The sequence below is a fragment of the Pseudorca crassidens genome, chromosome X, assembly GCF_039906515.1.
Source record: "Pseudorca crassidens isolate mPseCra1 chromosome X, mPseCra1.hap1, whole genome shotgun sequence".
Taxonomy (NCBI): Eukaryota; Metazoa; Chordata; class Mammalia; order Artiodactyla; family Delphinidae; genus Pseudorca; species Pseudorca crassidens.
Genome location: NC_090317.1, coordinates 120,280,856 through 120,303,461, shown reverse-complemented (window position 1 = coordinate 120,303,461; position 22,606 = coordinate 120,280,856). Strand labels below are relative to the sequence as shown.

The 22,606-nt window shown below is 42.9% G+C and overlaps 1 protein-coding gene across 9 annotated transcripts in view; it reads right to left on the bottom strand.

Annotated features, from left to right (window-relative positions):
• The window catches only part of CTPS2 (CTP synthase 2), a 108,731-nt gene that overhangs the window by 49,500 nt on the left and 36,625 nt on the right, over window positions 1-22,606 (bottom strand). For all 9 annotated transcript variants that reach the window (XR_010939686.1, XM_067722216.1, XM_067722212.1 and 6 more), the window contains 2 exons: window positions 22,229-22,291; window positions 22,079-22,122 (listed from right to left, as the gene is read on the bottom strand). Coding sequence is in view for 8 of the 9 variants with exons in the window: in XM_067722216.1 (XP_067578317.1) it covers window positions 22,079-22,122; window positions 22,229-22,291 (107 nt within the window). In the remaining variant the exon portion in view is untranslated. The remainder of the gene's footprint in view (window positions 1-22,078; window positions 22,123-22,228; window positions 22,292-22,606) is intronic.

The following is a 22,606-nucleotide window of genomic DNA, read 5'->3' as shown; positions in this document are numbered from 1 at the left end:
GCAAGAGAAGTAACAAGAGCAAAGATAATACATCACTTGTAAAGACCCCCAGTTCTGTTTCAGCAGTAAAGACTAGCCTGAAGCACTCAACCACCAGATCAACTGGCACCTAAGGGATGATAATGTTGACCTTTTCTGACCCTTGTGACTTCAATCAACTAAAGCTTGGACTGTGTGGACCACCCAAACCCCTTCGTGAATATGCATGTACCCTTAGCTTAAAACTTCCCCAGTTTTCAGGGAGACACTGCTTTGGGAAAGATCCCTGGTGTTCTCCTTACTTGCTGCAAGTAATAGATCCTTCCTCCTCCCATTCTCTGGCTTGGTTGCATCTTTTGGCTCAACACCCACGAAGAGGTGAACCCAGTTTTGGGGTAACATTGGGAGCAATAGCGCATGCCTTTGAACAATGTTCTTTGATGTTTTTATTTTTAACTCATGCTCTAGAGCCAAAATTGCCACACGTTACTTTCTGTAGTTGACATCAGAAAGGTATGGGATTATTTCCACTTTCAAAATGCAGGAAATGACAACATTGAATGGTTTTAAAACTACACAAGCCCTCCTGAAGATTCTGCTATGACCTTACTCTCAAGCTGAGAAAAACTGCCTGAAAAGTACTGCCTTTGAGTCAGTTTTTTTAACCTAACATATTTGAAGTGTGTGCTGGGTATGTCAGTCAAGTTGGCTGCTGTAATTTTCTCAGTGGCTTCAACTGTGCACTTGAAGGCACTCCAAGGTGGGCACACACCCACTCCCCACCTCGTTCACCCTGTAGGGGAGCAGAATTTGCCCCCCTATGTCTCTTTGGCATATTCATTCTTTTAAGCTGGTTATTTTCTAAGAAACAGCAGACATGGGAGAAACGCTGAAAACCAAGTAGAAGTTACCCTTTTGTAAGAAACATTTACACGCATAAGGAAAATCTCCATTTGTAAGGGTGTCTCCTTGACTGTACCAAGAAGTGGAGGATGACCAAATCTCTAGAAACTTAATCAATGGAGAAGGCAAAGGCTTACATCTGCATGAAAAGCTCACCCTTGTTTACCATGCTTTTCCTGGTCACCTCCCATAACTGACTCCCCACTGTCCACACCCTCTTTTGTCTTTAGCCAAAGATGGTATTCAAGGTGAAAGCCTTCTCTCCCATGTATTCATGTTGTTCAACTTTTGTGTGATTTTCTCCTGTTAATCTGTCTCATGTCCATTTAATCCTTAGACCAGCCAGAAGAACCTAGAAGGGTAGAGGAAAATGTCTTCCTCCCCAGCAACCCATAGAGCGGGCAGGGCGCTGTCCATAGGCTGAGGAGTTGCATCTCAGATAGGCAAGTCCTGGTGATGTAAGAATCTAGAACAAGGCCAGCCAGGGTGACCCAAAGTGGGCCAGGCATAAATGAGCTAGGCAGTAGATAGTGACTTGAGGGCAAGGTCGGGGGAGGTCATATATTTAAATTTGCTTGAACATGAGCTAAAAAAAAAAATCTCTGAAAGGACACAGAAGAAACTGAGGCAGGAGATAGGTGGGCTCCAGGCTAGGCATTTACAACTGGCCTCCTGTTCACACTTCCTGGGGTGAGAAGAAGATGAGCTCCAGGCCAGACAATCATTACCAGCCCCCGGTTTACATTTCCTGGGGCAAGAGACAAACGGGCTCCAGGACTACATATTTATGACCGGACTCCTGTCTATATTTTGAGATCTGCACCTCGATATAAGAAACAGGAACAGGGTAGATAACCGGACACTGGACACTTTTATGGCAGAGACAGAGAGGGGCTAAACCCTGTTAAAAGATTGAGAGGTCATACATTTCCCATCCTTGGGGCAAGGGAGACACTACGCATGCACAAAAGCCTTCACAGGGTCAAAAAGGCAGGAGATGCCAGACCATAGTAAGTCCTGCTACCTCCCTCCCAGAGGCCTTTGCGATGAAAGCCATCTTGATTGAGGGGTGCACGTACACCCAGGGGAAGGTCCAGAGACAAATTAGCCATGGGGTCAAAACAATACGATTGGCCAAGAAGAAGACAAAGACCCGGAAGACTGCCCCCTCATAAAGGGTTTAAACTTCCCAAAGGCCCGACTCTCATCGACTCTCTCACTGAGTTCGCCTGTGCTTCCTTCCGCATGTACTCTGCTTTTCCAGTAAACTTTTCACTTTTCTCTTTACCTTCTGCCTCCGCACCTGAATTCTTTCTTGACAAGGCAGGCAAGAACTAGGGACCCAGGCCCTAGCTGCTGGCCCCTGTGATCCAGTGGTTAGGACTCCCGGTCCCGGAACTAAGATCTTGCTTCCAGCTACTGCTCGCTGCCGCTTACTGACGCCTGTGATCAAAATCAAAACTAGTATCAGTGGTCACATGTTAGTATGAAACCGAGTCCCCCTAAAACTGAATTCCCCTGCCGAGTTTATGATTAACCTCTCTATTAAAACCTTTTTCCCCTTTCTCATCCCCTCTGACCTCAATCCTGTGCTAACTGAACAATGATCAACCAGAGTCAGAGGACTAAAAGTGCTCTTGTCCATAACATCCTTAACAAACTCAGGCTGTTTCTCCAGGGCAGGATGAGCTAACAGACTGCCCCCCTCCCCAGGTCATGGACAACCTGGCCAAAGACTCATAAACCTTAGGCATCCTGACTCTTGAAACTGCGATTAACAAATGTCACAAGACAATGATTAGCCCCACCTTCTTTGTCCTTCCCCTTTAAAAACCCCGTAACTCGAAGACCAAATTGGAGGGGATCTGAGGCTCACCTCCCACTCCCTTTCTTGGCACCCTGCAATAAACCCTTACTTTGCTGCAAATACTCGCTGTCAGAGTTTGGCTTTCTGAGCAGCGAGCACTCAACCCCTTGCTCGGTTTCAAGGAAAGGACTGGGCAGATGAGGGACAGAGGTGTGAAAGCCACTTCTCACTTCATATTTTATTGTACATTTTTGGTTTTTCAACCCTGTAAATGTGTGTCCCATCAAAAAGCATAAAAGAAAATTTTAAATAAAAAGAAAACATTTGTGGGCTTCCCTGGTGGCGCAGTGGTTGAGGGTCTGACTGCCAGTGCGGGGGACACAGGTTCGAGCCCTGGTCTGGGAGGGTCCCACATGCCGCGGGGCGACTGGGCCCATGAGCCACAACTGCTGAGCCTGCGCGTCTGGAGCCTGTGCTCCGCGACAGGAGAGGCCGCAGCGGTGCGAGGCCCACGCACCGCAATGAGGAGTGGCTCCAGCTCACCGTAACTAGAGAAAGCCCCGACACAGAAACGAAGACCCAACACAGCCAAAATAAATAAATAAATAAATAAAATTGTAAAAAAAGAAAACATTTGTAAAATACCATATTGTTGCTTTTCATAATGAGCCTCTTTTCATCCTCTTTCTTATTTGGAATAGTCAGAACATACAACCGTCTAAATTTTGGGAAGTGCATATTGGAACCTATTTCAAACACTCAGAAATTTAACCAGAAAAAAAGAAAAATGAGTTCTAACCCTTCCATCAAGAAACAAAGGAGATTTTTATACACCATCAGGGAATATTTAAACACAATCTGTATCATTCTAATTCATACAAGAGCATTCTCATAGCATCAAAAGCCTTAAACATTTCTAATGACTAGTTATATTCCACTGTAGGGATACCGCTTAATGGTCTCAACTATTTCCCCACTGTGGGGCATTTAAATTACTATCATTTCTGATTCTTCTAACTAATGTTATAGTGAATACCTGTTCACTTCTTTGTCAACATATCAGATTCCTTAGGAGAATTTCGGAGAAGTAAATGTCTAAGTCAGAGGGTATGAATATTTTTATGCTTTGTGAAAGAGACCACCTAGTTGACTTCCAAAAGGTTGTATTGATTCATATTGCTACAAACAGGCAGGAGAGCATCAGCTTCACTCCCCAGACAGCATTCATCAGTCTCATTTTAACTACTTCATTAATCGCAACAGTACATATCTTTTATTATCTCTGGTTTTTATGGGAATCCCCCACTACAGATGGTACCCAAATTAGAATGCTTCAACTTTCCATTTCTCAGCTTTAAGATGGTACAAAAGCAATGTGCATTCGGTAGAAACTGTACTTCAATTTTTGAATTTTGATCTTCTCCTGAGCTTGAGATATGCAATATAATCCTCTCGTGATGCTGGGCGGTGGCAGCCACAGCTCCCCGTCAGCCGTGCAATCACGAGGGGGAACAACTGATACATGTACAACCATTCTGCACCCAGACAACCATTCTGTTTTTCACTTTCAGCACAGTATTCAATAAATTATGAAACAGAGCAGGACCCTGCGAGGCCCTCCTGGGTACAAGCCCCTCCTTGTCTCCTGTTGCTTGTTTGTAGAAAAAGCTTTTGTCGCCTAGACCTTCCCCGGGTTCCAAAGAGCAGACCCAGTTAATGATTAGAGAAGTGGAAAATGTAGAAACAAAGGAAAGCAATCAAACAAGAAAAGTACTACTAGCTTAAACAACAGAGTCACAGGACTCCTAGTTCCTCCTGAAGGGATATAGACAACGATCTGACACATATCTTTGAGTTGTTCTGCAGAAACTAAGCGGAAGACGTTGACTTCACAGGGTCTGCACACAGACCCCAGACTGGTTGGAACCAGAAGACTGATGATTGAGATTCCTGAAACACCACCCTGTTACCTCACCACCAACCAATCAGAAAGAACGTCCATGAGCTGATCAGGCACCCTACGACCCTCTCCCATAATGTTGCCTTTAAAAACCCTTGCCTAAAAGCCATTGGGGAGTTTGGGTCTTTTGAGCACTAGCTGCACGTTCTCCTTATTTGGCACCCTGCAATAAACGCTGTCCCGTCCTTCACCACAACCCGGTGTCAGCAGACTGGCTTTGCTGTGCATCGGGCATGTGGACCCAAGTTTGGTTCAGTAACAATTTCATGAGATTTGTAACACTTTATTATGAAATAGGCTTTGTGTGAGATGGTTCTTCCCAACTGTGGGCTAATGTAAGTGTTCTGAGCACATTTAAGGTAGGCTAGGCTAAAATATGATGTTCAGTAGGTTAGGTGTATTAAATGCATTGACTTCCAATATTCAGGACACAACCCCATCATAAGTCAGGGATGATCTTTATTCTCCCACTGAGTTTATGGTTGGGTACTGTTTTGTAAAAGATATTCTTTCTCTTGTTTGAAGGACCCTGTCAAGTTTGTTATGAGATTGTGAGCACCAGGGTGTAGATACTGTACGCTGCCTATTGAGTGTCTATGGTGATACGGGGGTTCACTCTTTTGTTTGAACAGTATGATGTGTTAATCAATTTAATTCCCGGGATAAACACACTATCCATTCATGACTGATTATCCCTTAACACTATTAAATTAGACATTCTAAAATTTTATTTAAGGTTTTTACATCTTTATTAATAACCAATATTAGTCTATAGCTTGGAGTTTTATTTTTTGTTGTATGTGCTTTCTTGAGTTCTAATGTTTAGGTCATGCTAGCTTCCCATTTTCGCCTATGGTTTCGATCTCAATCAGCCTCTCACAAAGTAAATATACACAATCTCTTTCAATTCCAACATACGTAAAGCACCTACTACAGGCAAGGTATTATACAAGATGCCATAAGAGATACAAATTGTCAGACCTCTGAGATCCTAAGTCAGTGATTCTGAGATCAGGCGAGGGAAAGGCTTAATCTAAGAAGTAGTATTTCAACTGGGATTTGTAGGAGCAACGCTGAAGACAACGTGCAGAAAAGGGGCAGCACTGGGCATTGAAAAAGAGAGGAAACACAACAAATAAACATCATGTGGTTAAGAAGGAAGACATTTTCCTCTACCCTTATAAGGTCTTCTGGATGGTCTAAGAGTTCAATTGACATGAGACAGATTAACAAGAGAAAATCAAAGTTTAATAACACGTATACATGGGAGAGACCCAGGAAAACTGAGTAACTCACCAAAATGGCCAAAACCCTAACCTTAAATACCAACTTCAGCCACAGACAAGAGGATGTTGAAGGTGGGTAGAGTCAGTTATGGGAGGTGACTAGGAAAAGCACAGTCAACAAGGGCAAGACTGTGATGCAGATTTGTGCACTGCCTGAAGTCTTTTCTCCCCTCTCATCCCTCCGTCTCCCACGGCAGCTGAATCCTCCTAAAGTACCCATTTCTACTGAAAAGTCTTCACTAACGAGTACAGTATTTATCAATTACATAATATGTCAAGGTTGGCAGGTATTATCTTACTCATTCCCTGATTCTTCAGGATGAATTTTGACACTGACACTCAAGAACCTCCACAAATTCACACCAATCCCTTTTATTTCCTTCCACTTCTGTACAGGAGAGATGTGCTTTGGCCACGCTATTTTATGACAAAATCTTGGACATTCCAGCCTAGCATAAGCTTCCCCTGCCTTCAGTGAACTCTCCAAGAGTGTCACAATCTTCCCTTCTTACTGTAATCCACAGTATTTCCCCCCTCTCACCACCCCTGACCCTGAATTCTTAAGTATCCAAGGTCTACCTGTGCTGTGCAATACCTGGGCCACTACACTAGGTGGCTATTGACATTAAAATCAATTAAAATTAAATAAAATTTACGGACTTCCCTGGTGGCAGAGTGGTTAAGAATTCACCTGCCAATGCAGGGGACATGGGTTCGAGCCCTGGGCCAGGAAGATCACACATGCCGCCGAGTCACTAAGCCTGTGCACCACAACCACGGAGCCTGCGCTCTAGAGACCACGAGCCACAACTAACGAGCCCGCGTGCCACAAGTGCTGAAGCCCGCGTGCCTAGAGCCGGAGCTCTGCAACAAGAGAAGCCACCACAATGAGAAGCCAGCGCACCACAACAAAGAGTAGCCCCTGCTCGCCTCAACTAGAGAAAGCCCGTGCACAGCAGCGAGGACCCCACACAGCCCAAAATAAACTAATTAAATAAATTTTTTTTTAATTAAATTAAATTTAAAATTCAGTTCCTTCACAGAAGAGAAGACACAGAGACATAGGAAGAGGAGGAAGCAATGTGACCAGGGTGATAGAGATAAGAGTGAAGTAGGCCCTGAACCAAGATGGCGAAGCAGAAGGACACGCTCTCACTCCCTCATGCGAGAACACCAGAATCACAACTAACTGCTGAACAATCATCGACAGGAAGACACTGGAACTCACCAAAAAAGACCCCACATCCAAAGACAAATGAGAAGCCACAGTGAGACGGTAGGAGGAGCACAATCACAATAACATCAAACCCCATAACTTCTGGGTGGGTGACTCACAGACTGGAGAACACTTACACCACAGAAGTCCACCCACTGGAGTGAAGGTTCTGACCCCACGTCAGGCTTCCTAACCTGGGGGTCCGGCAATGGGAGGAGAAATTCCTAGAGAATCAGACTTTGAAGGCTAGCGGGATTTGATTGCAGGACTTTGACAGGACTGGGGGAAACAGAGACTCCACTCTTGGAGGGCACACACAAAGTAGTGTGCACATCAGGACCCAGGGGAAGGAGCAGTGACTGCATAGGAGACTGAACCAGACCTACCTGCTAGTGTTGGAGGGTCTCCTGCAGAGGCAGGGGGTGGCTGTGGCTCACCGTGAGGACAAGAACACTGGCAGCAGAAGTTCTGGGAAGTACTCCTTGGTGTGAGCCCTCCCAGACTCCGCCATTAGCCCCACCAAAGAGCCTGGTAGGCTCCAGTGTTGGGTCGCCTCAGGCCAAACAACCAACAGGGAGGGAACCGAGCCCCACCCATCAGCAGTCAAGCAGATTAAAGTTTTACTGAGCTCTGCCCACCAGAGCAACACCCAGCTCTACCCACCACCAGTCGCTCCCATCAGGGAACCTGCACAAGCCTCTTAGATAGCCTCACCCACCAGAGGGCACACAGCAGAAGCAAGGAGAACTACAATCCTGCAGCCTGTGAAACAAAAACCACATTCACAGAAAGACAGAAAAGGTGACAAGGCAGAGGGCTATATACCAGATGAAGGAACAAGATAAAACCCCAGAAAAACAACTAAATGAAGTACAGACAGGCAACCTTCCAGAAAAAGAATTCAGAATAATGATAGTGAAGATGATCCAGGACCTTGGAAAAAGAATGGAGGCAAAGATCGAGAAGATGCAAGAAATGTTTAACAAAGACCTAGAAGAATTAAGGAACAAACAAACAGAGATGAACAATACAATAACTGAAATGAAAACTACACTAGAAGGAATCAATAGCAGAATAACTGAGGCAGAAGAATGGATAAGTGACCTGGAAGACAGAATGGTGGAATTCACTGCCGCAGAACAGAATAAAGAAAAAAGAATGAAAAGAAATGAAGACAGCCTAAGAGACATCTGGGACAACATTAAACGCAACAACATTCACATTACAGGGGTCCCAGAAGGAGGAGAGAGAGAGAAAGGACCCGAGAAAATGTTTGAAGACATTATAGTCAAAAACTTCCCTAACATGGGAAAGGAAACAGCCACTCAAGTCCAGGAAACGCAGAGAGTCCCACACAGGATAAACCCAAGGAGAAACATGCCGAGACACATAATAATCAAATTGGCAAAAATTAAAGACAAAAATTATTGAAAGCAGCAAAGGAAAAACGACAAATAACATACAAGGGAACTTCCATAAGTTTAACAGCTGATTTCTCAGCAGAAACTCTACAAGCCAGAAGGGATTGAAATGATATACTTAAAGTGATGAAAGGAAAGAACCTACAACTAAGAATACTCTACCCGGCATGATCTCATTCAGATTCCATGGAGAAATCAAAAGCTTTAGAGACAAGCAAAAGCTAAGAGAATTCAGCACCACCAAACCAGCTCTACAACAAATGCTAAATGAACTTCTCTAAGTGGGAAACACAAGAGAAGAAAAGGAACTCCAAAAACAAACCCAAAACAATTAAGAAAATGTTCAAAGGAACATGCACATCGATAATTACCTTAAACACAAATGGATTAAAGGCTCCAACCAAAAGTCACAGGCTTGCTGAATGGATACAAAAACAAGACCCATCTATATGCTGTCTACAAGAGACCCACTTCAGACCTAGGGACACATACAGACTGAAAGCGAGGGGATGGAAAAAGATATTCCATGCAAATGGAAATCAAAAGAAAGCTGGAGGGCTTCCCTGGTGGCACAGCGGTTGGGAGTCCGCCTGCCGATGCAGGGGACGTGGGTTTGTGTCCCGGTGCAAGAAGATCCCACATGCTGCGGAGTGGCTGGGCCCGTGAGCCATGGCCATTGAGCCTGCACATCCGGAGCCTGTGCTCTGCAACGGGAGAGGCCACCACAATGAGAGGCCCGCGTACCGCAAAAAAAAAAAGAAAGCTGGAGTAGCAATACTCATATCAGATAAAATAGACTTTAGGGTCTTCCCTGGTGGCGCAGTGGTTGAGAGTCCACCTGCCGATGCAGGGGACACGGGTTCGTGCCCTGGTCCAGGAAGATCCCACATGCTGCAGAGCGGCTGGGCCCGTGGGCCATGGCCGCTGAGCCTGCACATCCGGAGCCTGTGCTCCGCAACGGGAGGGGCCATGGCAGTGATAGGCACGTGTACCACAAAAAAAAAAAAAAAAAAAGGACTTTAAAATAAAGAATGTTACAAGAGACAAGGAAGGACACTACATAGTGATCAAGGGCTCAATCCAAGAAGAAGATATGACAATTATAAATATATATGCCCAACATAGGAGCACCTCAATACATAAGGTAACTGCTAAAAGCTATAAAAGAGGAAATCGACAGTAACACAATAATAGTGGGGGACTTTAACACCTCACTTACACCAATGGACAGATCATCCTAAATGAAAATTAATAAGGAAACACAAGCTTTAAATGACACAATAGACCAGATAGGTTTAATTGATATTTATAGGACATTCCATCCAAAAACACCAGATTACACTTTCTTCTCAAGTGTGCACGGAACATTCTCCAGGATAGATCCCATCCTGGGTCACAAATCAAGCCTCAGGAAATTTAAGAAAACTGAAATCATATCAAGCATCTTTTCTGACCACAACGCTATGAGATTAGAAATGAATTACAGGGAAAAAAATGTAAAAAACACAAACACATGGACACTAAACAATACATTACTAATTAACCAAGATATCACTGAAGAAATCAAAGAGGAAATCAAAATATACCTAGGGACAAATGACAATGAAAACACAGTGATCCAAAACCTATGGGATGCAGCAAAAGCAGTTCTAAGAGGGAATTTTATAGCTATACAAGTCTACCTCAAGAAACAAGAAAAATTTCAAATAAACAATCTAATTTTACACCTAAGGGAACTAGAGAAAGAAGAACAAACAAAACCCAAAGTTAGCAGAAGGACAGAAATCATAGAGATCAGAGCAGAAATAAATGAAATACAAACAAAGAAAACAATAGCAAAGATCAATAAAACTAAAAGCTGGTTGTTTGAGAAGATAAACAACAGTGAGAAACCATTAGCCAGACTCATCAAGAAAAAGAGAGAGGACTCAAGTCAATAGAATTAAAAATGAAAACAGAGGGCTTCCCTGGTGGCACAGTGGTTGAGAGTCTGCCTGCCGATGCAGGGGACACAGGTTCGTGCCCCGGTCCGGGAAGATCCCACATGCGGCAGAGCGGCTGGGCCCGTGAGCCATGGCCACTGGGCCTGCGCGCCCACAGCCTGTGCTCCGCAACAGGAGAGGCCACAACAGTGAGAGGCCCACATACCGCAAAAAAAAAAAGAAAAAAGAGAAGTTACAACAGACACTGCAGAGATACTAAGCATCCTAAGAGACTACTACAAGCAACTCTATGCCAATAAAATGGACAACCTGGAAGAAATGGACAAATTCTTAGAAAGGTATAACCTTCCAAGACTGAACCAGGAATAGAAAATAGGAACAGGCCAATCACAAGTAATGAAATTGAAACTGTGATTAAAAATCTACCAAACAAAAGTCCAGGACCAGATGGCTTCACAGGTGAATTCTATCAAACATTTAGAGAAGAGCTTACACCCATCCTTCTCAAACTCTTCCAAAAAATTGCAGAGGAAGGAACACTCCCAAACTCATTCTATGAGGCCACCATCACCCTGATACCAAAACCAGACAGATATACTACAAAAAAAGAAAATTACAGACCACTATCACTGATGAATATGGATGCTAAAATCCTCAACAAAATACTACCAAACAGAATCCAACAACACATTAAAAGGATCATACACCATGATCAAGTGGGATTTATCCCAGGGATGCAAGGATTTTTCAACAGACTCAAATCAATCAATGTGATATACCATATTAGCAAATTAAAGAATAAAAACCATATGATCATCTCAATAGATGCAGAAAAAGCTTGTGACAAAATTCAACACCCATTTATGATAAAAATGCTCCAGAAAGTGGGCATAGAGGGAACCTACCTCAACATAATAAAGGCCATATACGACAAACCCACAGCAAACATCATTCTCAATGGTGAAAAACTGGAAGCATTTCCTCTAAGATCAGGAACAAGACAAGGATGTCCACTCTCACCACTATTATTCAACATAGTTTTGGAAGTTTTAGCCAGAGCAATCAGAAAAGAAAAAGAAATAAAAGGAATACAAATTGGAAAAGAAGAAATAAAACTGTCACTGTTTGCAGATGACATGATACTATACATAGAGAATCCTAAAGATGCTACCAGAAAACTACTAGAGCTAATCAATGAATTTGGTAAAGTTGAAGGACACAAAATTAATGCACAGAAATCTCTTGCATTCCTATACACTAATGATGAAAAATCTGAAAGAGAAATTAAGGAAACACTCCCATTTACCATTGCAACAAAAAGAATAAAATACCTAGGAATAAACCTACCTAGGGAGACAAAAGACCTGTACGCAGAAAACTATAACACACTGATGAAAGAAATTAAAGCTGATACCAACAGATGGAGAGATATACCATGTTCTTGGATTGGAAGAATCAATATTGTGAAAATGACTATACTACCCAAAGCAATCTACAGATTCAATGCAATCTCTATCAAATTACCAATGGCATTTTTTACAGAACTAGAACAAAAAAATCTTAAAATTTGTATGGAAACACAAAAGACCCCGAATAGCCAAAGCAGTCTTGAGGGAAAAAGGCGGAGCTGGAGGAATCAGACTCCCTGACTTCAGACTATACTACAAAGCTACAGTAATCAAGACAATATGGTACTGGCACAAAAACAGAAACATAGATCAATGGAACAAGATAGGAAGCCCAGGGATAAACCCACGCACCTATGGTCAACTAATCTATGACAAGGAGGCAAGGATATACAATGGAGAAAAGACAGTCTCTTCAATAAGTGGTGCTGGGAAAACTGGACAGCTACATGTAAAAGAATGAAATTAGAGGGCTTCCCTGGTGGCGCAGTGGTTGAGAGTCAGCCTGCCGATGCAGGGGACACGGGTTCATGCCCTGGTCTGGGAAGATCCCACATGCCGCGGAGCGGCTGGGCTCCTGAGCCATGGCCGCTGGGCCTGTGCATCCGGAGCCTGTGCTCCACAACAGGAGAGGCCACAACAGTGAGAGGCCCGCGTACCACAAAAAAAAAAAAAAGAAGAATGAAATTAGAACACTCCCTAATACCATACACAAAAATAAACTCAAAATGGATTAGAAACCTAAATGTAAGACCGGACACTATAAAACTCTTAGAGGAAAACATAGGAAGAACACTCTTTGACATAAATCCCAGAAAAATCTTTTTTGATCCACCTCCTAGAGTAATGGAAATAAAAACAAAAATAAACTAATGTGACCTAATGAAACTTCAAAGCTTTTGCACAGCAAAGGAAACCATAAACAAGACAAAAAGACAACCCTCAGAATGGGAGAAAATATTTGCAAATGAATCAATGGACAAAGGATTAATCTCCAAAATATATAAACAGCTCATGCAGCTCAATATTAAAAAAACAAACAACCCAATCCAAAAATGGGCAGAAGACCTAAATAGACATTTCTCCGAAGAAGACATACAGATGGCCAAGAAGCACATGAAAAGCTGCTCAACATCACTAATCATTAGAGAAACGCAAATCAAAACTACAATGAGGTATCACCTCACACCAGTTAGAAGGGGCATCATCAGAAAATCTACAAACAACAAATGCTGGAGAGGGTGTGGAGAAAAGGGAACCCTCTTGCACTGTTGGTGGGAATGTAGACTGATACAGTCACAATGGAGAACAGTATGGAGGTTCCTTAAAAAAACAAAAAATAGAATTACCATATGATCCAGCAATCCCACTACTGGGCATATACCCAGAGAAAACCATAATTCAAAAAGACACATGCACCCCAATGTTCATTGCAGCACTATTTACAGTAGCCAGGTCACGGAAGCAACGTAAATGCCCATCGACAGACGAATGGATAAGGAAGATGTGGTACATATATACAATGGAATATTACTCAGCCATTAAAAAGGAACGAAATTGGGTCATTTGTTGAGATGTGGATGCACCTAGCGACTGTCATACAGAGTGAAGTCAGAAAGAGAAAAACAAATATCGTATATTAACGCATATGTGGAACCTAGAAAAATGGTACAGATGAACCGGTTTGCAGGGCACAAATTGAGAGACAGATGTAGAGAACAAACTTATGGACACCAAGGGGGGAAAGCGGCAGGGGGGTGGGGATGGTGGTGTGATGAATTGGGCGATTGGGATTGACATGTATACACTGATGTGTATAAAATTGATGACTAATAAGAACCTGCTGTATAAAAAAATAAATAAAATAAAATTCCAAAAACGAAGAGTGATGTAGCCAAGGAAGCTAAGGGTTTCTGGGAGCAACCAGAAGCTGGGAGAGACAGGGAGTGATCCAAAAATAAATAAATAAATAACATAAAAATAAAAAAATAAAATTCAGTTCCTTGGCCACCCTAGCTAAATTTCAAGTGGTCCACAGCCCCATGTGGCTTGTGGCTGCCATAAAGGATGGCACAGATCCAGAACATTCTCTCATGGCAGAAGTCCTGGTTGTCAGAGCTGGTAGCATTACTGAGGGCGTACTCACATACTGCCACACATTTGGTTGTACGTCTCAGGCGTCTGTGTCTTGTGTCTCCAACTAAACTGCATGCAAGCAGGGTTGTGGCAGCTGCTCATCTGTTATACGCTACAGTTAGGACTGCACTTAAGTGGACGAGTGCCAAATGCACAGTGAGTTTTTTCTTAATAATCTCTTTCCACTAGAATCCAGCTATTTCTACTGCAAAAAAAAAAAAGAAAATCTTTGAAGTTGTTGAAATACCTATTCCTAAGGCATTTCTCATTGAGCTAAATGTATAAAAGCTTTCAAATACATTAGCTTTGAAGTACTCATTTAGTCATTCAGTTATTGTTAAAATTATGGGCTACCCTTATTGATTCACTAATGGGGGCTTACTCCCAGCTGTGCTGACTCCTTTTAAAAAGTAGACTCCAGTAACAGCCTGATATCAGCTCTGAACCTATGGTCCCCACAGAGACAGGATTAAGTGACTATTAGGCTCCCAGACTGGTCCATAGAAAGCTATTTTACACACGGTACAGCTGTCTTCCTCACCACTGCTTTTATGAGAAAAAAGTTCTTTAGCCCAAACTAAGCTCCAAATGACTTCTTTAAGATCATTTTGTTAGTTGGGAGATGCTTACTACAATGTTCTAAATTAAAACAGTCTTCAAATTTATAAAAGTTGCCTGGAAGGTTACTGTAAGTGGCTGTCTGGGTTTTTTAACCCTCTTAATTTGCTTTCCATATGAAATTGTTGAAAAATAAATGAAAGTAGAAAATATTTAATTTAACAGGGCTTCAACTAAAGGTAGGAAAATGTTATGCATTAATTATACTTAGTATATAACACAAATTACCCTTCACCTGAATGCATTTTTAATTATATGTGACTATCACAAATCCACTGTCAGATGTAAAATTAATTTTGACTTTGAAAATTCTTGGATCAAAAAGGGGTAGGGGCTTCCCTGGTGGCGCAGTGGTTGAGAGTCTGCCTGCCGACGCAGGGGACACGGGTTCGTGCCCCAGTCCGGGAAGATCCCACATACTGCGGAGCAGCTGGGCCCGTGAGCCATGGCCACTGAGCCTGCGCGTCCGGAGCCCGTGCTCCGCAACAGGAGAGGCCACAGCAGTGAGAGGTCCGTGTACCGCAAAAAAAAAAAAAGGGGGGGCGGTAAAAGAAGTCACATCTATGATAAATAACCAAAACTGAAATATCAAATGCCACAATCTCAAATCTCCGTTTGCATCTGCTTAAAATGCTTCACATTTCTCACTCTTCCTTACCAATAGCACCATCCAAGTGTACATATGTGAAAGGAAAAATCCAAATGGACTCAGTATTGCTAAGAGAACTCTCTAAAATGGAGCCAGGAGGCCACTAAGGAAGTATGACTTAGGCACGTGTCAACCTGGATGGAATCTGACCTTTTGACTCAATGAAGTCATCAGAACTGATATCAAGCAGGACCCTGTGAGGCTCCTGAGCACAAAAGCCCTTCCATGTCCCCCATTTCTTGATTACAGGCAATAGGCTTCATTCAGGCCCCCTGACCTTCCCTGAGTTCCAGCAGGTCGGTGTTAATTAGGGAAGGGAGGGGATGCGGAGACAAGGGAGGAACAGTCAAGAGAAACAACAGTGCCGCCTTGGGGCAGGGTCCTGGTTCCCCTCAAGGGACACACATAACAATATCTTTGAGCTGTTCAGCAGATACTGAAGCCCCCACCAGGTGGAAGAAGTTAACTGCATGCTGCCTACAAGCAGGTAGACCCCAGACCAGTTGGAACCAGAAGGTTCCAACTTCACCACCAACCAATCAGAAGAACGTCCACGAGCTGATCACGCCCTCTTTGAACCATTACTGTAAAACTCCTCACTACCCCCTCCCGGTCGGGACACAGTTTCGAGGGCATTAGTCCACTGCTTTGCCTGGCAAAGCAATAAAGCTATTCTTTTCTACTTCACCTAAAACTCTGTCTCTGAAATTTAATTTGGTTTCGGGGTACAGAGGCCAGATTCGGCTTCAGAACACTGGCCAGAAACTCAAGATACTTACTGGACCCCTACCCTAAAACAACTCATGATTCCTCAGGGCAAGTATTCTCTGATTCGCATCACAGTCCATCACAATTCCTACCAGGCAACTTTTAACAACCTCTTGGCTTTCTGTCTTTATAAGTCCTGACTCTCTCTTCCTCAGAACACTCTTTTAGGGTTACCCAGATTTTTTTTGGCCATGCAGCGGGGCTTGTGGGATCTTAGTTCCCCGACCAGGGATCAAACCCGGGCTCCCCCGCCCGGCAGTGGAAGCGGAGTTCTAACCACTGGCAGGGAATTCCCCCAAATTGCAATTCTTAAGATTCCAAATAAACTCTTTTCCTATTTGCAGCCTCCTGTATTATTTTTTTAGTTGACACCAGTCTGTGTAGATGTGTTTGAATGTGGAACATGGATTCTGTTTTCAGATTCTGTTTCCATATCTAATGTAAATTCATATTTTTAAGTTACTCTTTTCAGTAAACAGAAAAGAAATGCTAAAAATTATGCATATCCACATACCTAAACATCAGATTGAGATCATTCTTCCTATATATATCTCAAAAGCCAAAAACATTCTAAATATAAACTCTACAATGCCATGAGCTATCCTCCACATGAACTGGAGAGATCTGAAGCCAAATTCAATGTCAAGGGTGTCAGCAGCTGCCATGTGATTGATACAGAGTCAGAATACAAGTCAGCTACAGCGGCGTTCCTGGTACACATCATCTAGAAGGTGGGTGAAGCTGCTTTAAAGCAGGCCAGAAAGTCAGACTTGCTGTAGAACCTAAATATTCTGCAAAGTTCCAGAGCCTTCTATTGCACCTTGTGGATCAAGCAGAGAAATGGCACAATAAAATTTTACTCACTCTCTCCTGGTACTTCCAGACTCAGAAAGACTCTACCTTCACTCTTAGGAAAAAAACTATTTCTGCTTTTACGTGCACAAGAGACGCCCCCTCTTAGATATCTGTGCTGTATGCCAGTATCTCTACTGATTTAATAAGCAACCATAAGACTAATCATGCATGCCAAAGGAGGGTCACGATGGCCCACGAAGGGGAGCAGAATTTGCCCCCCACACACAAAATATACCTCTTTGCCATAAAGATTATCCTGGGCTGATTATTTTTAAGAAACAGGAGATATAGGAGAAGCTCTAAAACAGAACAGAAGTTACCCTTTTGTTAGAGACATTTGCATTTATAAGGGAAACCTCCATTTGTAAGGGTGTCTCCCTCTCTGTACCAGGAAGAGAAGGGTGACTCTAAATCTCTAGCAACTCTTCTCAATGGAGAAGGCGGGGACTTAAATCCGCATAACAAACTCACCCTTGTTTACTGTGCTTTGCCTTGAAAACCTCCCATAAATACCTCCACCCCCAACATCCTCTTTTCTTCTCTGTAGCTGGAGACGGTACTTAAGATGGTGGCTTGGGCCATTTCTGGGAGTTACTCAGAAACTCTGTATACTCCTGGGTATACAGGAGGTATCCATGTTATTAAGCTTCTGTTTGTTTTTCCCTTGTTATTCCTTTATTACAGGGGGCCTCGGCCAAGAATCTAGAAGAGTAGAGGGAAATTATTTTTCTCCCCCACACCCATGAAACAGATTTTAGCTGCAAATATACCCTTCAGGAGGCTCCCGGTTTCCAAAGCTATTTACTTTTTTAGCGAGAAGGGCCAGAATGGCCATTACCCACTGTAAGTCATTGTTATTTGCTCAAGTTCAAGGGATTCCCCAGGCTTCCTGGTGTCTGCTCCCTGGTGATTCTATCACCTTAGTCTTCTCCTTCAATAAGACTTCTCCCCATCCTCATAAATGGTGGCTCTTAAGGCTATTTTTCTCCAACAAACTGAATGCACAACATAAAGATGTTCAGTAGCAATTAGGCTTTATTGTTCTCATCTCACTTATGAGTATAGAAACTATCAAAATGTAAAACGCACAATTCCTCTGACTTCGCAATTCCCCTTCTAGGAATTCATCCCACAGAAGTGTGTATGTGTCGCTACGAGAACATATGCACACATACTAATTTGCAGCAACAATTTAAAGCAGCAAATAATGGACACAACCTAAATATTCATCAATATGAGACTGTTTAAATAAAGAATGATGTGTAGAGCAAGGCAAGCACGTAGAAGATCTCTGTGCACTGATGTGGAGTGATGAGTACAAAAAGCAAGGAGGGGACTTCCCTGGTGGCGCAGTGGTTAAGAATCCACCTGCCAATGCAGGGGACACGGGTTCGAGCTCCGGTCCGGGAAGATCCCCCATGCCGAGGAGCAACTAAGCCCGTGCGCCACAACTACTGAGCCTGCGCTCTAGAGCCCGCAAGCCACAACTACTGAGCCTGCACACCTAGAGCCTGTGCTCCGCAACAAGAGAAGCCACTGCAATGAGAAGCCCGCACACCACAACGAAAAGTAGTCCCTGCTCACCGCAACTAGAGAATGCCCGCACGCAGCAACAAAGACCCAACGTAAAAAATAAATAAATAAAATAAATAAATTTATTTTTTAAAAAAAGCAAGGGGAACGATGTCTCAAGCATGGTAGCATATGTATTTTTTAAGGGAACATATGCCCATATATGTTTGTAGGTAGGCATTTGTACACATACACACATACAATCTTTGGAAGAATAACAAAAGAAATGGATGAAGGTAGTCACCTCTGGGTAAGGGAACTGAGGTGAGGTAGGGGCACATGAGAGGCAGTTTTATACCTTTTCTGTAGGGCTTAACTTTTTTATCCTGTGTATAAATGTCTTAAAAATATGCAAACACACACACAAAGAGTAAAGTATAGTCATCAAGGAATTAACCTTGCCAAAGCTATCTAACAGTGGCACCTACTGGTAAAATCACTTCCTATCCCAAAGTATTCTCTAAAAGAAAACCCAAGGTTCGCCTGGCACAGCCATTTCAGCCATTAGTCAGGACATATGTTTCTGTTAAAGCCTTGTAAGGAACTCTTCACTTGTATTAAGTCTTCTGAGCATAAGACTTAAAAGTGTCATCTGGCTGGGAAATTACAATTCATTATAGTCTGAATTGCAAGCTATAAAAATGAGTGAAGTGGACTTCCCTCGTGATGCAGTGGTTAAGAATCCGCCTGCCAATGCAGGGGACATGGGGTTCGAGCCCTGGTCCAGGAAGATCCCACATGCCACAGTGTAACTAAGCCCGTGCACCCTAACTACTGAGCCTGCGCTCTAGAGCCTGTGAGCCACAACTACTGAGCCCACGGGCCACAACTACTGAAGCCCGCACGCCTAGAGCCCATGCTCTGCAACAAGAGAAGCCACTGCAATGAGAAGCCCGCGCACCGCAACCAAGAGTAGTCCCCGCTCACCGCAACGAGAGGAAGCCCACGTGCAGCAACAAAGACCCAATGCAGCCAAAAATAAATAAATAAATTTATTTTAAAAAAAAATGAGTGAAGAATATCTCTATATCCTTCCACGGAGTGATCTCTACTCCAGCATACAGAGTTAAGTGAAAAAAGCAAGGCAGAAAGAATGGGCAGAGTATGCTGTCATTTATCTAAGAAGGGGAGGGGGTTACAAGCAGACATACAGGTTTACTTATATTTTAAAAATGGAAAGATAACCCATTTAAAAAAATGAATTAATGGTTGCCATAGGGAAGGAAGGGACTATGCTGCAGGGGAGAGAACAGAACTAGATTTCTCTGAACCAGTGCTTCTCAACGGGGGCTATTCCACCTGTGTCCCTAGCGGATGTTCGGCAATGTCTGGAGGTATTTTTAGTGTCACAACTGGGGTTTGGGAGAAGTGTACTACTGACATCTAGTGGGTAGAGGCCAAGGATGCTGCTGAACATCCTACAATGAACATGACAGTCATCCGGCTCCACATGTCAACAGTACAAATTATATATCTAATAAGGAACTCGTATATAGATTATATAAAAAACCCTTACAACTTAATAATAAAATGACAAATAACCCAAATTAAAAGTGGGCAAAGGATCTGAATAGACAGTTCTCCAAAGACGATATACAAGTGGCCAATACGCATACGAGAAGATGTTCGACATCCTCAGACATCAAGGAAATGTGAAGCAAAGCCACAGTGAGCCACAACTTCACACACACTAGAATCGCTACACGGTTGACCCTTGAACAATGCAGGGCTTAGGGGCACTGACCCCCAAGTAGTCAAAAATTCGAATATAACTTTACACTTGGCCCTCTGTATCTGCAGTCCCATACCCGTGAATTCAACCTACATGGATCAGGTAGTACTGTAGTATGATTTATTGAAAACAACAACAACAACAACGTATATGTGGACCCATGCAGTTCAAATCCATGTTGTTCAAGAGTCAACCGTAATCAAAAAGACAAGTGTTGAGGATATGCAGAAATTGGAACCCTCACACACTGCTGGTGGCAATGTAAAATGCTGCAGCCACTTTGGAAAACAGTCTGGCAGTTCCTCAAAAAATTAAACATACAGTCACCATATGACCCACAATTCCACTCCTAGGTATAGACCCAAGTGAAACAAAAACATATGTCCATACAAAAACTTGTACACAAATATTCATAGCAGCATTATTCATAGTAGCCAAAAAGTAGAAACAGCAAATGTCCATCAAAGGATGAATGGATAAGAAACAAAGTACTGATACATGCTACAACATAGACAGACCTTGACGATGTTATGCTAAATGAAAGAAGCCAGTCACAAAAGGCCACATATTGTATGATTCCATTTACAGTTGACCAACACAGGTTTGAACTGAGCAGGTCCACTTAGACATGCCTTTCTTTCCATAGTAAATAGTACTACATGGTCCATGGTTGGTTGAAGCCGTAGATGCGGAACCACATATACAGAGGAACGCATATACGGAGAGGCGACTAGGAGTTAAAGGCAGATTTTTGACTGCGTGGAGGGTCAGCCCCTGACCCTGCATTATTCAAAGGTCAACTGTATATGAAATGGCCAGAATAGGCAAATATAGAGAGACAGAAAACAGATTAATGGTTGCCTAGAGCTAGAAGGATAGACGGCTTGCGGATGTCAGCTAAAGAGTGTGGAATTTCTTTTTGGAATAATCAAAATGGTCCAAAATTGACGGTGGTGATAGTTGCAGAGATCTTTGAATGTGCTAAGTCACTGCATTATACACTTTCGATGGCTCAATTTTATGGTATGTGAATTATATCTCAATAAACGGTTAATAAAAAACCAATCACAATGGTGAGGTGTACACTCTGATAGAGGTGGTACAAGGTTCAGAAGGCAGAGGCCAGGAAACAAAGGAGGTCAGAAGAGCCTTCCCGGGATGAATAGGAAGTTGTCGGTAATGAGGTTTGGTTTATTTCTGTAATTAAATTCTTCATCAGTTTTATTGAGATTCCAGGGGTAAGGAGGTTGCAGGACGCGGACATCTCAGGTGTAGGGAATCTCAGGATACATCTAAAAAACTCATTCAGATAGTCCAACTATAAAACCCCAAGTGCAGGAGAGAGGGGGATGCCATGGGATAAGTTAGCAGAGCAGCAGGTGACAGAGCACGATGGCCTTCACTCCCAGCCAAAATCTTGGACTGAATGTTTTACAGGAAAAGGAATCGGTGAAAGATGAGAAGCAGCAGAAGAACAGACGGGGATGGGTCTAGAGACAGGACAGCCCGTGTGTTTACATCAGCTGTGAGTGACTGTCGTCACAGTCAACTCAACCCATTCCTAAACATTCAGCTTGAAAACTATTGCAAAGAGAAGCCAATCTAGGACTGTGTCTTCCTTCAAGGCACAACCGACAAGATGGACAATTGAGAACAAAGTGGTTTGATATAAACTAATAACAATAAGAGTAATAAGAACAAGAAAAATCATATATAATTAAAATGTCCTGATGTCAGAATGAAAAAAATAGTAATAATAACCCCTCATGAGTTTATGCCGAGCCAGAACCAAAACAATGACCCAACCCAGAAAGTTAAGCCACTTACCACAGGAACATGGGCATTTGGCTCAAATTCTGTGGAATCAGCATCTGAAGATAAAGAAATGAGTTCAGCAACTCACCAATACTGCTGAAAAATACTTCAAGCAATAAGAATGCTTTTTACTAAGAGGTTATTAGAAAATCTCAGACTTACCTTTCAAGTTAAGGCAGTTTCTCGCAAATTCTATCACTGCCAGTTGCATCCCAAGGCAAACTCCTATTTTAAAAAGGACATATATAAAGCAAATGAACGTTATTTTGTACTGCTTCGTATTTTCTGTTCATTTATTTGCTGTCTATCTCCTCCATCTAGAATGTAGGCTCCAAAAAAGAAAGTTTACTGCTGTAGCCTCTGCCCTCAGAACATGTGTGGCAGGGGCAGGGAAAGGACTGGACAACCCAAACTCGAGGAGGAATAAATGCGAGGTCAGAAAAGGGCAGGAAAGGAGAAGGCAAGGTCCGAAAGGCAAATCTGCCTCCCTGCAAATGTGTCTCTAGATCGAGGCACGCTTGTGGGCTGCATGGCTGCCCC